Source organism: Centruroides vittatus, unplaced genomic scaffold (genome assembly GCF_030686945.1).
Source record: "Centruroides vittatus isolate TY-2023 unplaced genomic scaffold, ASM3068694v2 contig_345, whole genome shotgun sequence".
NCBI lineage: Eukaryota > Metazoa > Arthropoda > Arachnida > Scorpiones > Buthidae > Centruroides > Centruroides vittatus.
In genome coordinates this window covers 3,121,673-3,135,663 of record NW_027122170.1, presented here as the reverse complement: position 1 = coordinate 3,135,663, position 13,991 = coordinate 3,121,673, and the positions used below count along the sequence as shown (strand labels likewise).

The 13,991-nt window shown below is 31.9% G+C and overlaps 1 protein-coding gene across 4 annotated transcripts in view; it reads right to left on the bottom strand.

Moving 5' to 3' along the window:
• Positions 1-426: 426 nt before the first annotated feature.
• Positions 427-13,991, bottom strand: part of cv-c (crossveinless c) — a 70,121-nt gene continuing 56,556 nt past the window's right edge. For all 4 annotated transcript variants that reach the window (XM_067269072.1, XM_067269071.1, XM_067269073.1 and 1 more), the window contains 14 exons: positions 6,374-6,445; positions 5,723-5,804; positions 5,569-5,629; positions 4,427-5,477; positions 4,200-4,344; positions 3,878-4,125; positions 3,492-3,803; positions 3,290-3,420; positions 3,024-3,212; positions 2,400-2,546; positions 2,130-2,287; positions 1,936-2,061; positions 1,673-1,852; positions 427-1,595 (listed from right to left, as the gene is read on the bottom strand). In XM_067269072.1, coding sequence (XP_067125173.1) covers positions 1,481-1,595; positions 1,673-1,852; positions 1,936-2,061; positions 2,130-2,287; positions 2,400-2,546; positions 3,024-3,212; positions 3,290-3,420; positions 3,492-3,803; positions 3,878-4,125; positions 4,200-4,344; positions 4,427-5,477; positions 5,569-5,629; positions 5,723-5,804; positions 6,374-6,445 — 3,017 coding nt within the window. In that variant the 3' untranslated portion in view covers positions 427-1,480. The remainder of the gene's footprint in view (positions 1,596-1,672; positions 1,853-1,935; positions 2,062-2,129; positions 2,288-2,399; positions 2,547-3,023; positions 3,213-3,289; positions 3,421-3,491; positions 3,804-3,877; positions 4,126-4,199; positions 4,345-4,426; positions 5,478-5,568; positions 5,630-5,722; positions 5,805-6,373; positions 6,446-13,991) is intronic.

Genomic DNA, 13,991 nt, shown 5'->3' with positions numbered 1-13,991 from the left:
TATAAAAATGCAATTAAACCAGAATTATAAATGTTAAGTTAATAGAAAAATAATTAATTTTTTTTTATAACATTTAATGTAAAAAATGCACTTTTTTATGTTTGGGTTTTATCAATAAATCAGCATGAAATTTTTTTATTTAAGTTAGAAGAGGTTTTATTGCTTTTGAACCTGTATAATATATTATTGTGAAGGATTTAATATATACAGAGGAGCTCAAAAGTTATTTAACCATTTGTAAATAAATTTTTGCATTGTATGCATATTTTAATACATACAAACTTTACAAAAACTGTTCAATACATTGTTCTACAGTTTGTAAGTAATAAATTACCCGGATAAGACAAGTACGTATTTACAATGATTAATTGACTCTTGATCCACCCTGTGTATATATTATTAAAACAAAATACGCATTTTTAAAAGTTTAATATTTATATTAGGTGGTTTAATCATCATATTTTCACATATTTACACATTATACAACTGAAGAAACAAACAGTAGTTACACATCATGGTACTACAGTCCAGGAACTGTACAAATTGTTGAATTTTAACAACAGAAAAGTCAGGCAAGTAGTTATTATTTTAATTATGATAAGAGTTAAAATATATTTATATTTTATATTTCTGTTTTGAATACTGAAAAAAGAACTATTTAATTTATACAATATATTGATATTATGATTGTGTGTGTGTGTGTGTGTGTGTGTGTGTGTGTGATATGGTATATATATATATATCTATATATATCTATATTGATTTTTATATAACAGAATATTATGATGATTATTATAATATATATTTATATATAGTACAAAATTATTATTGAACATTTAAACTGGAACAGCATTTTTGTAACTGGCATGTATATATGTGACTTGGAGCAGGTACGGTACTTGTTGTTCCCACTGTTTACTGGCAGGTACGGGGCAAATTTGACCCTGTCGAAGACCCCGTTTTGACAAATTCGTGTACGCCACGGAGTCAAAATTCGATAAAGTGGCTCTCTAATTTGATCTGGCACTTATGAGAATGATTTGAAGGATGGTTTAAGTTAATTTGTTTCAAAGGAATGAGAAAATGGTCCTTTTGTTTCTTTGTTATAGAAAATTGTTTGCCAGAGAATACACAAAAGTACATATTTCTTTGTGTCCTGGAGAAAATTCAAAACAATAATTATCTTGAATTTGTTTACAAGATAATTACTGTTATAAGGAGCATTTCAGAGTTGTGTGTGATGTATAAATGATTAAAATAATAAAAAAACAAAAAAATGAAGTGTAAGGCAAAAGCACCCTCTGTTAAGTTGTTTCTTGAATTTGTGTAACAGTTTAATAATAATTATTTAAATTATTAACACTTTTGATGAGTTTTATGGCACGCTTTTGTTGTGACTAGAAGAATGACTTTATCACCATTCAGCCTGCTGAATATTGTCCTAGACTAGTTTTGATTGGCACACGTGTTTCATTCAAATTCAAACTTTGGTCTCGGGTCCCTCAGTTCCGTGGGCAAATGTGTTTTTTAAACGGATGATTTTTAATGCACAGAGCTGGCCATAAGCTTTGTTATACCATTCCGGAGTCCTCCCTCTAAAACACAAGAAAAATTTTTAGAAACTGGAACTTTAATTACTAAATTAATTGTCTCTAGGATGAAGTAATTATACCTGGTATCTATCCTACTTATGTATGTGATTCTGGATTTTCCTGACCCACACGGTTCAATTAGGTAGTGCGAAGCTAGAGCTACACCTCTTACTCCTCCCAGCATCATTGGAGCGTCAGAATGCTCTACTGATGTCTCTATCAGCACACACGTTCCTTTAGGTAAATCTGTTTGCCAGGATCTGGTAAATTATATTAAAAAAATTAGGAAAAAATAGGAATCCTTAAGGATGTGGAGTGCTTAAACTATAAATGTAAAATTTACCTAAGGACACAATAATCTCTAGGTGGGTGAGGTGTGAGTGAAGCACAAACATATTGGAATATTTCTGACTGCTTATCCAGGCGACAGACTACACGCCACTTTAACAATGAATCATCCCAGATATGTCTGAGTAATGAAAGTTTGTAAGTTAAGGAGTAAAATCAAACATTAGGAGTATAGAAACTGATTCCTACCTTTCTCTTAATATTCTGTTTAGGAGTTCTATGGGCGGTGCTTCTACTTCAACTGATACTTTCCATAATCTCAATGGATGTCTGTCTGTCAGTTTCTTATAGGCAATCTCGACATCACTCGGTATCGGTATCCAACCTTTAAATTTATCTCTTGCTTCCTGTTAAACAAAATGAAACATTTAGTTAGAAAAAAATTAATGCTTTGTAGCCTTATTTGATAAAAGTATATAAAAGTAAATATTTATACATTATATAAAGTGTTTTAATTACCTTAAGAAGACCCTGAATGCAATTATCAACATAGGCTTTCCAATTTCCATCATTCCTGAATGAAGTTTTTCCTAAATCTTCTAAAGTGGCAGGTTCCCATTCTTCTAAGTACAAAGAACGACAATGACCCAGCATATCTTCTGATATCTACAGAATTAAACATGTCTAATTATAATTAATAACATAAATTAGCATTGAGAGAAAAAAGTAAAAGATATCACAAAGAACAAATAATGTTGGAGAATGTAGGATAAATGATAGATAAAGAGCATGATGGAAGAAAGATGAAGATGGAATGACTGTACACAAGCTTAAGAAACAATGAATAAAACTTAAAGAAGAAAGGGTGCATTTCAAAGAAATATATTATGCATAATAATTACAGGATGGTGATGATGTTAGAGGATAAATAGAGAATGGTGATGATGTTACACATCATCACCATCCTCTATTTATGCTGCCTAAGGAAGATTCAAATAAACCAAACAGCCTAAGGAGATTTAAGATAACTTCCTCAAACAGCTAAGGTTTTTTGTTTAAGAGATGAAGGTGAAGAAACATATCAAATTCTAAGTTCTTTTAGACAGATGATGAATGATGTAACAAATGGCATAAGTTCCTTACCGTGAAAAGATTCTTATATTCCTTAATCATGTGAGTGAGGCATTCGTGAGCTGCCCTATTTTCATTTAATTCTCTTTGATCCGGTACACCAACTGTTTTGCTTCTTCTTGGACTAGCACTGGCACTTCGGGGAGTGTTCAAGTGAAACAGAGAAGGAGCAAAACAAACAGCAAGATTCGTTGCCGTCATCTGTCAATAAATAAATAAAATTCGTTAAATTTAATTTAAAAAACGTGCGAAGAAAGCCAACTTGATTTAAAACTTACCTGATTTTCTTCTGAATGAAAGCTCACATCTTGAAGAAAAGATAATAAAGATTGCAGCACTTCACGATTTTCATCTGGCATTAGTAATATAGCCGCTTGAGTTGCTTCTTTTCTTAATTCTTCTGGTATATCTGCAAGAATTGTATAATTTAATTCATAATAGTCACTAAGAAAAAAACGAAAAATAAGCAATGAAAATTACGTTGGAAGATGGTCAAGAATATTTCTGATAATTTATTCGTTAATAAGGCCTCTGGTAATTCACGAAAGTATTGTTTCAGCATGTCCGCAATGTCGTACGCTTGTTGATTTTCGTAAATGGAACTCTCCGGATTAGTTTCGTTGAGGTTTCTTAATTTCTGAATTCGGGAACGGACACCCGATTTCCTGAAAAGGCCCGTGCAATTCAGTGAAGTGTTCTGAAGATGGCGAATGGCCGTTTCTATCATCGACGGAAGGGGTTGACCGCTTCGTTGTAACACCAGCAACAAGGGTACTCCAAAAACTACTTTGTCTAAAGAGCAGGAAACTATTATTAAATCGATTTTAAAATAAAATAACGCGAATTTTCCTTTGTATTCCTCTTACCTTTGTAATCAGGAGTTCGCATCTTTCGGATGAATTTAGGAACCGCCCAATTCCAACCTGATCTACTCGAAGGGGAATATTTCTCCATCAATGTCGTTAACTTGAGGAGTGATAACTTTCTTAGGACCATTAACTGGGGAGCCGATAAAGAATTTAATTGAAGGCCCGAAGAGAATGATTGCCTGATGCCAACAGAACTTTGTCGATGTGGAAAGCAATGCCACCAACTTTGACCGTTGTTGCCGCTTCTAAATTATCAAATTAATCAGAAATCCTCGTATTTGGAACCATTTAAACTTACAGAATCATAATTTATACATACCTGGTTAACGATAAACCAACTCCAGAATCTCTCCTCTCTCTGTATCCATTGGTATCGTGATGATCCGTGATGTCTTTATCACTGTTGCAAGCCATACTGGATCCCATGCTTCCAGAATCTACATCTTCTGTCCTTATGTGTAATGCTGATAATTAAGATAAACTTAATTAGGATCAATTTTTAACTAGTTTAAGTAATTTAAATCATGATTTAATATTTAATGGTACCGTTTCTTTCGTCGCTTCCGTTCTCGATAGTTTCCGAATCGTCCTGTTGATCGAAAGCATCATCGAACATGGCTAATGGAGCAGGAACGTTATCATAAACACTCAGACGATCCTCCTTTTCTGCACTTTGAGGTGTTAAGTAATTACGCTCTCGTTTATTAAGTTTCTGATCCTCCGAACTTTTATGAATCTCATCTGAACTCTTCAAGCTACCATTCTGAATCTGTGGATGATTTGCGTGTGTGTCGTTGCTATTTGCGTCTTTCCATTGAAAATTTACGGAAGAATTTGGGCATTCGGAATCACTGTGTACTACAGAGTCTACATCGCTTCTATTTAAAATTCTCCACCCCCTTTTACGATGCTTAAACTGCGGAGTGCTGCATTGACTACAGTCTGAATCATCTCCTTGCCCCACTTCATCGGATGGATAGTTTCTCAAGAAAGTATGGTGAATTAATTGAGGGGATGCTGATATATTGGCATGATTGTGATCCATACCGGATTCATTCATATTTTGTGTACCGCCTATGATAACTGCGTGTCTGTTTTTCTTCTTCCTCTTCCCTCTAAGACTCTCCATCCTGCGTAAGAGGGCTTTAGCGCTCTCGCGTAAACGTTCGCTTCCTGTTCTTCTAAGTCCTCTGCTGATATCTAAGAGTTCGGATTGTTTCTCTAAAGTTACATCAGAGCCAAAGCTTGGAGAGCTGCCGGAACCGGAACCGGAAGGTCTAAGATCTTCTTCCATGGGAATGGGAGACGATGGAACGTATATATCTTCTTCGTAATGAATGGACAAAGCTTTTCTCAAGCTGTCTGGACTGCTCTGCTGATCTTCAATGAAAACGCTATCGTGACTACTACTGTATACATCATCCGACGATTGAAACTTTCTTGTCGGAGATTGTACACAATTTTTAGTCGAATTGGATGAATTATTCGAGTTTAGAAGAGGAGGAGGTACTCTCGACCATCGTCTACTGGAGCGTTGAAACTGCCAATTTTCGCTTAAGGCACAGAAATCATCTTCGTCACTGTCGTCTGGCAGAAACTAACATTAACATAAATCACATCAGCATCGGTTATACACTTACGTACGTTAACATAATTCATCAAGGATCCAATAAAAAAGATCCACTTACGGATTTTCTGGGGACGTTGTCGATCTTCATCCTGGCGCACTTGTTTAAAGTATTCAAACGCCTATAGAAATTAAAATTTGCTAAATTAACATTAAAAAGCTCCGTTTATTTTATGTAAAACACAAAAATCATTAATACAAAATGGCAAACAAACCTGAACAAGGACTGTATCGAATCTGTATCCAAGAACTCGTGATCCTTCTTCACGCTACTGATATCAATCGGGAAGAGGTTATCTACAAGAAATCTTAAATTTAGCACAAAAGTATTTATATATTTTTATTTTTAACATTGCAAAACAAACCTACCGATTAATACTGACATTACTTCCATAAAGATATAATTAGAGAGATACGAGCTGCACGTCTAGAAGGTGCTTCGACGAATATATCAGTATTGGAAGCGCTGGATGGAGGCATCTTATATACTATAGTCGAAAACAGCCGCTAGCAGGAGCCACCATTCTACCTGGCAACCACCTAACAACCGCGGATCGAAACTGCACGAGATTCTCCAACGTTAATACGACTCGGCTGGAGATCCAGCTGATTGAACACGACTGGAAATCTCGAGATGAATCGTTGGCATTTAAGAAGCTATGAAAATGAATAACCTCTGCTTTGACCTTTCGTAAGTGGTCAAAGAGGGGGGTTCTTCGAGACAATACTCTGGCTAATCCGTGTTTTAAGTACGCAGCATCCCAGACAGATAATGGCCGAGAGACGTGCAAAGAGGTGCAACTCGCATCTTCCCCCTTGAAATTACGCTTGCAAGAAGGGAGAATTTTTAAGAAAACGAAACCTACCTTCGTACATTTGAGCATATTGCGGGAAACCTGCAGCTCTTAACCAAGAACAAGCCTCGAGAGCTTCGAGTTCTGTAAAGAAAGTGAAGAAGAATTGAGCTTCCTGGAGAGAAAAATGGGCTTCTCACCCACTTCTTTTGTCTTAAATCGTAACCATTTATATACGAGGGTGTTTCGTAGGCACGTGAGACTCTATAATGGTTAGCGCGTATTGACGTCACTTCTCCCGGGAGTGACGTCGTCACGAGACGAAACCACGCCTCCCTTTTCTTTCGTGAACGTCTTTAGAATCCATCTAAGAGCTCTCGCTTTCGTTTAAAAGGTTGAACCTTTATATTTTTATATATCAATATATTAATAAAAGAGTTTAATTACGTAACAAATTCTGGCGTTATTTCGGAGTATTTCTACCCCCGAAATAACTCAAGTTATAAGCAAATAATGTGTTAATATAATTATTCGGGCTTTATAAACGATAAAATAGATGCACAAGACTAATGCGTCGCGAACGCAAAGTATCAACGCGACGCGTTGTCTTTAAATATCTTTTATTTTCTTTTTAAAACGGCAAAAACAGAACAAAACAGCCTTATTAAAGCGCATTAGTGCAAAATTACATCGAAAGTATTTTGTATTTCATTAATATTTCATAAAATATCATCGCGAATAACGCGCGAGGACGCGACGCGCCAGCATTTCGTTAATTTACATGAAATTTTTCTAATTTTTTTTTAAGAATTTCTTTCTTTTTTTGAAATATTCATCGTTCAAAATAGTCAGAAATATTAAAAACGTCAATTTATTTTCGTTCGCATCTTATACTTCTCGACGCGACGCGACGCGTAGTAACGCTAATGTCATCAAGTCCCCCGTAATTTTATTTTAACATAACAAAAATTTCAGAAATTAGTTTACTGCGAATAAATATCAAATACGTTACCAAAAGAGTGACGGATAGATAGCTACATACTCGAAAAATTACAGGTATTTAGTATATAATTTTGCAAAGATCCGTCCGAATTTATAATCGTTATTCTAGGGTTTACGTCGATTCACACAATTCAAACGTAAAATAGTATGTCCCGTGCATCTATTTAGCATGGCAAACGGTAAAATGGGGGTGATATCAACTGGAGAATGACGTAATCCGCTCAAGTTTAGGTGCAAGAACCGCTCTATAAAATTCTATTCCCAAAATTGTTGGCTACGATTGATAGATACGTCACTGCCTACGTCATCGTTCTCGACCTCTTTCTAGCCGCGCGCGCTTGCAAGCATTATTCGGCGATCGTCATCGTTAATTAGTATTCAGATTTTATTACGCTTGTATCGAATGCCAATTATCGAAGTTAAAATTTGAAATTCTGATAAACTGTGGAAGAGGACTTGGAGCAAATCAGTAAAATTTGGCAAAAAATACGTGGAGCAGATGAATAATCCTATGGCAAAAAATACTTGAAGCGAACACGTATCAGTCTGCAGAAATATTAGGCACAAAACGAGTAAAAATTTCACAAATACTTGGAGAATAAACGGGTGAATAAATTCGTAAAAATACAAATGCACGCGAAAGTCGGCTAGAAACCATTTTAAAATTCGAATCTACAAGGCACGTGACTTTTCAAAATTCCCAATTGGTAGTCTCAAAGTCACGTGATAAAGAGACTGCCAATTGGGAGTTGAAATTTTGAATTTTGAAAAATGTTCAATCGCTTGTCTAATTGGTTTACTCGAGATAAATAGACAAGCGACGACGTCAAGTATATTTCAAAATTCAAAATTTCGATTCCTGATTGGTCGAGTGCGGAGCACGTGATCCGGACGTCAAACAATTTTTTAAAAATTCAAAATTCTAATTGCCGATTGGTCGGCTCCCGTACAGACGGATTTTTTTTAAAAAAACGATAATTTATAAGAAACGAGACCGGAAATTTTCCATTCAAATTAATTAAAACTTTAATTATAATTTAATCAAACGAATATTTAGCAATTAACGAAGGAGGGTGACGAAGATTCGCGTGTTTTTACACCGAAAATTTCATATTTTATTAATTAAATCACAACATAGCCATATATATATATATATATTTTTTTTTTTTTTTTTCGGCGAGAATGTTTTAACAAAGGTGTTTTATATGGTAACACGACGTATGAAGTGAAATACTAAATCAACATCGAGATCGACGCTTCTATATATAGAACTATTGTGTATATATAACGCGAGCACGTTGTGTATAAGGGATGCTGCACGTGTACTTTATCATTTTTATCCTGTATCTGTAAGGATGTATTCCCAATAGAATTATTATTCCACAGAAGACTTATATAGACGCCATTAAACTTCCTGGAATCGATTTTTTGATGTATGTATATATGTATATATATATATACATCAAAAAACCTCTGTTAAAACTACCATTGACGTGATTTTTAGATAGAAATTTTGATAGAAATTTCCAAAAATCCACTTAAGTTAAAGTCTTAAATGACACTTAATGTTTTTGGTGGCCGCTGTGAGAGGTTCGACTGTACAGTGCAGAATTTTAGCATTATTTCTTAGATACAAAAATAATAAAAATTACATAAATTTGTTTGAAGTAAATTGCCATTTTCTATTTTTTAAATGAAGAAAAAAAATGTTGCTTCTAGCAAGACATTGACTTTTAGCAGTAAATGCAATTTTTTTCCTCCTGTTTTCGTCATACAAATTACATTATTTTTTATTTTTATTTCGTTTTATTTTTCTATAAAAAATGTGTTTTTAGAAAGGTAAAATGTTCGTTATAACACTACATTCGTGATTGGAAAACTAAACTTTCGTTAGGTATAAACGTCCTAAGAGGACATTCAACCTAAGATTTATATTATAAAGATACGTTCTTGCAGAAAATGTATTTTTTTTTTCTTTATTTAAAAAAAATGCAATTTTAAATCCTAAAATATTTATCTGACGTATAATTCTGTAATTTATTAAACTGGAAAATTAGAAAGTCGAGTCTGTTAACGTGACATTCCAGCATTCTGTTTCGCTTTAAAAAATTCGATTTTTACTTTTCCGGCTGCTATATTCTGTATAACAGAGAAAAATTTGAAATTTGGGAGGGTCGTTTTTGGATTTGGGGAGCTTAAAACGTCGAGAAATGCAAAAAAATGGGAGGTTTTATCCAGTATGTATGGATGTTAGTGTATGGGGGCAGGATTTGCTTTACCCTCTTTGAAGCTTAATAACTCGTGTGATTTTTGTCGAAAATTTCTGAAATTTTGCAGGTAGGTTTGTGTATTAGGAGGATTGATACTGTCAAATTTTAGTCATTAAAGGTCGAGGGGGTGGGGAGATAATGGGAGTCTTGCGTATTTCCAGTAGGGTCGGACTTGACGATTTTACTCGTTATTTGCATCTACAATGTTTTATAACACCGTCCCTACTCTCAAAATTAATCTTTTTCTATTTTATAACAGTTAAAAATATAAAAATAAAATATCATAACAGATGACACTACCAAAATGTTGCCGGGAAAGTTATGCAACTCTTATTTTTTTTTGTGTAAAAAAGCACTTTTTTAAACAAAAAATTGTATAAAAAAACTCGTTAAAATATTTATTAAATGGCGATTTTTATAATTATTTAACCTAAAATATAGGAAATTCAACCAGTCATTCTAGAGTGATAGTTTGTTTAAGTTTAGAGATGTTTTTAAGGAAAAAAATATATGATTTTTTGATAAGAAAATCTCTTAAAATGTAGAATATTTACTAAATTTTATCATTTAAAACTTTAAAAAAAATTGTACTTAAGACCACCACAGGGCATCGATCTTTTGTAATAAAATAAGAAAGTATAGGAAATTAAATATATCATTTCTTGTTTAGGCCTATAAAGTAAATAAAGCTCATTTTATCAGAAGAAATTCTCTAGTAAAACATAAAAAAATAGTGTTTTTATCTCGTTTAAACTGATAGAAATAGATAAGAATGGACAGAAACAAAGGTAGAGTTTGTATAAAGTTTCCAAAAAAAAACCTCATCTCTCGTTAAGGATTGTTTTCTTTTCTTTCTTCTGGAAAATTCGAAGGTTTCTCTTGATTTTGTTCACCTTATCACGAAAGGTGCACCTTAACGTAGGTACATTTTATAGGTCGTGATGAGGGTGGTTACTATTCCTGTCTCAGTATTTTACAATATAGGTCATCGTTTGCACTTATTATTGCAGTTTGGGTCATCTTGATCCGTAACCTAGCAACAAATCTACCTCCCAAAATCAACACAAAATTTAATGAATGAATGGATATACAACTTAAAGAAGAGAAAATGATGTCAGGGGAGACACTTTTTACTCGTCAACAGAGTTAAAGCGTACGTTTCCGCCCGTTTATAATGCATTTAGCCTATATATTAACCAACTTTATTTTATTTTTTGAAAATATAAATTAAAATTCCGGTTATACACAAACATGTAAATATTATAAGAAAATATTCAGGTCATTTTATCAGGTCAGTAATAAAATGAATATATATATATATATATAAGTGTCTTTAACTTCATTTTCTATCGTGTTTACTAGTTTTTCAGGTAAATTTTAAGCTTTTTTACTCATAAAATTTTAAGTTTAAATCTATAAAATATGCTTATTTAGTTATTTAAATCCTTAATAAGTCCTTATATTAAAAATAATTAAATTTCATCTTTAATTATGCTTAAAAATATAAATTTTATTTTGATTTTTCAGTACTTTTCTCTTGTGTTTTTTTTTAAACAAGAATAAATTAAATGTTGCAACCTTTAAATATTATTTTTTTAATAAATAAAATTATATTTAATGACTTTTAAGTTGGATAATTACAATTAAATCGTTCTAATGGTAATTAAATTCGTAAAAACTATATAAATTAATGGATAATATTAATTTTAAAATGGAAAAAAGAAGGGATATTTATAATTTAGAAAGGTTATTTTTTAAACTTTTATAAAAGTTTAAAATACGATAAAGTTGTATGGAAAATATAATAAAAATTTAATAAAACTTATTGAATATCCATTTGATAACCGAACTATTTTTAGATTTAAATATGTAGAATATTTCATTAAAATTTTAAAAATAGATGAATAGAATTTATATTTAATAAAACAAAAATATATTTAAAAATTTTTCATCGAACAACATTTAAATATTAATTTAATTTAATTTAATTTAATTAATGAAGTTATGTTCGATAGAAATTACACATCCCTGATGTTCGGCTCCTCTTCTAAGCTCGTCTTCGTGCAGTGTAAACATCTATACAGGAGCAAACTGATGATCGCCATTTTACTTAATTTAATACTTAATTTTTAAATCTTTTAGCTGGTTTAAAGTCTTAGAAACAAATATTTACAATATAATTCATAATATTGTCATTTTTAGAGGAAGATTAATACTATTTGTATAGTTTAGCTATAGAAAAGTGATGAAGAAATTATCTCTGAGCAGTGAGATGAGTCGGATCATTTCATGTGTCAATAGAGAATATTTCTAAATTTCTTTCCGTGTTTAATACCACTTTATGTCAATATAAAGAAGATAATAACAAACAGATATCCATTAACGATGATAAATGGCATTAATTTTTAAGATGAAATATCGATACTAGTGTAAAAAAAGGGACCAGTTTTGATCCCAAAAAGCAGGGAAAATGACTAATTTTTATATACTTTTAAGTTTTTAACACTAAATTTTCATTTTGTTTATAGTTTATTAAGAAAATGTTGATCCTTATCGAGAAATTTATGAGAAAATATCAAAATTAAAACATATTTTAAAGTTTAAAATGACCAAATAAACCCTGGAGTAGAGCAGGGAGGGGATAGCTGGGACATTGTATTAACTCATAGTTAAGGATTTAGTTGCTGACGTTTGAAGCTTAATAACTCTATCCAAATCCAACATTGCCTTTAGGATATTTACTAAGCTTACAACTAGAAATGTGAACGTCCGGATAAGGTCACTGGGTCTCAAAACCGAACTTAATAAATCTGTTCGTCTGTCAGACACACTATTTTCTCGTTATCTTTATAAAGAAGTTAGTTATATAAGAGATTTGGAAAAAGTTATAAATTAGTCTGCAGATGGAACGACCTTATCAACGTGTTTTTTCATTTAAAGTTCGTGATGCAATCCTAAATAATGGTGTTTTCTATTGTAATCGGATATAAAATTCACTTTAAAATATCATTTATGAATATAATTTAAAGTTAACTGCGTCAAAATGAAACATGAAGGTACAGTCCTTCATTTTGTTTCGTTTCGATTAAATAAACCGACTTTATAACTCGTTAAATGGCTGGTTAAAATGTATCAATATATAATCGGCTTAACAAGCTGTTTCATGCATTTAAAGCAATTTTATTTAATTGTGATGAAACAAAATGGTGGACTGTCGTTTCCTGTTTCATTCCTGCGTAATTAATTTAGGAAAGAAACCATTAATTTTATTCATAAGTCGTATGGAAAGATTAAGAATTATTTTCCTAGTTTATTATATAAAAATGAAACAGAAAGCCTTTATTTTGTTTCATTACAATTAAATAAACCACTTTAAATGCCTGAAACAGCTTCTTAAACTGAATATATATTGAGAAAATTTAACCAGTTGTTTCATGCATTATAAAGTTGGTTTACTTAACTGAAACGAAACAAAATAGAGGACTGTATTTTTCTATTTCATTTATTTACAATTAAATAGGATAAAATTTAAATATTCGATACAATTTCTGAATAAATTAAAGGTTTCTTCTCTAATTAATTATGCAGGAATGAAACAGGAAACTACGATCCACCATTTTGTTTCGTTTCAGTTAAATAAAACTACTTTATGACGCACGAAACAGCTTAAGTTAAGTGTATATATATCGATATATAATCCCGAAACGGCTGAAATTTTGTTTTATTACATTGAAACATTCCAAATTTAAATATGCATCTATCAAACGATTGCCATCTTGAAACAAAGCGAGCATATGAAACAAAATTTTATACAATTCTAACAGTATATAAATAGAATAAAGTCGTGAAAATCTGAACCATTTATTCCTGATAGAATTGGAGATTCGATTCAATACAAACTAACAGGCATACAAACGAAAATAGATGGAAAAAATGGCCTACATATATATATATATATATATATTTTAGAATTTAAATTAGAAGTTAAAAAATTAATTTTAAAGTAAAAAAAAAATGGGCAAATATTTAATACTCGAGTAATTAAACTGCGTTTTTCTTGCGCATCATCTGGATAGAAAGTATTCCCATCCGCATCTTTTAACGGCCAACACGTGACAAGTAGTACATTGACCCGCTTTGTACGTATATACAATAGCCTTTACAAAGAAAATAGCCATAAAAACTCCACTCTGGAAGCATCCTTTCACTGTTAATATAAAAGATCTTTTTGATATGAGAATTTTACTTCAAATTTATCACCTTTCACAAAGATTTTTCTGAGAGATTTTTTAAGAGGGAGAGAGAGTAGAAAAAATTGATAAGGAATTGATGCTATCGATGAAGAAAACACAATTTTTATTATCATAAATTTCAATAAAAGTATAACAACCTTTAAAACTTTCTGTAAAGGAGCTTGC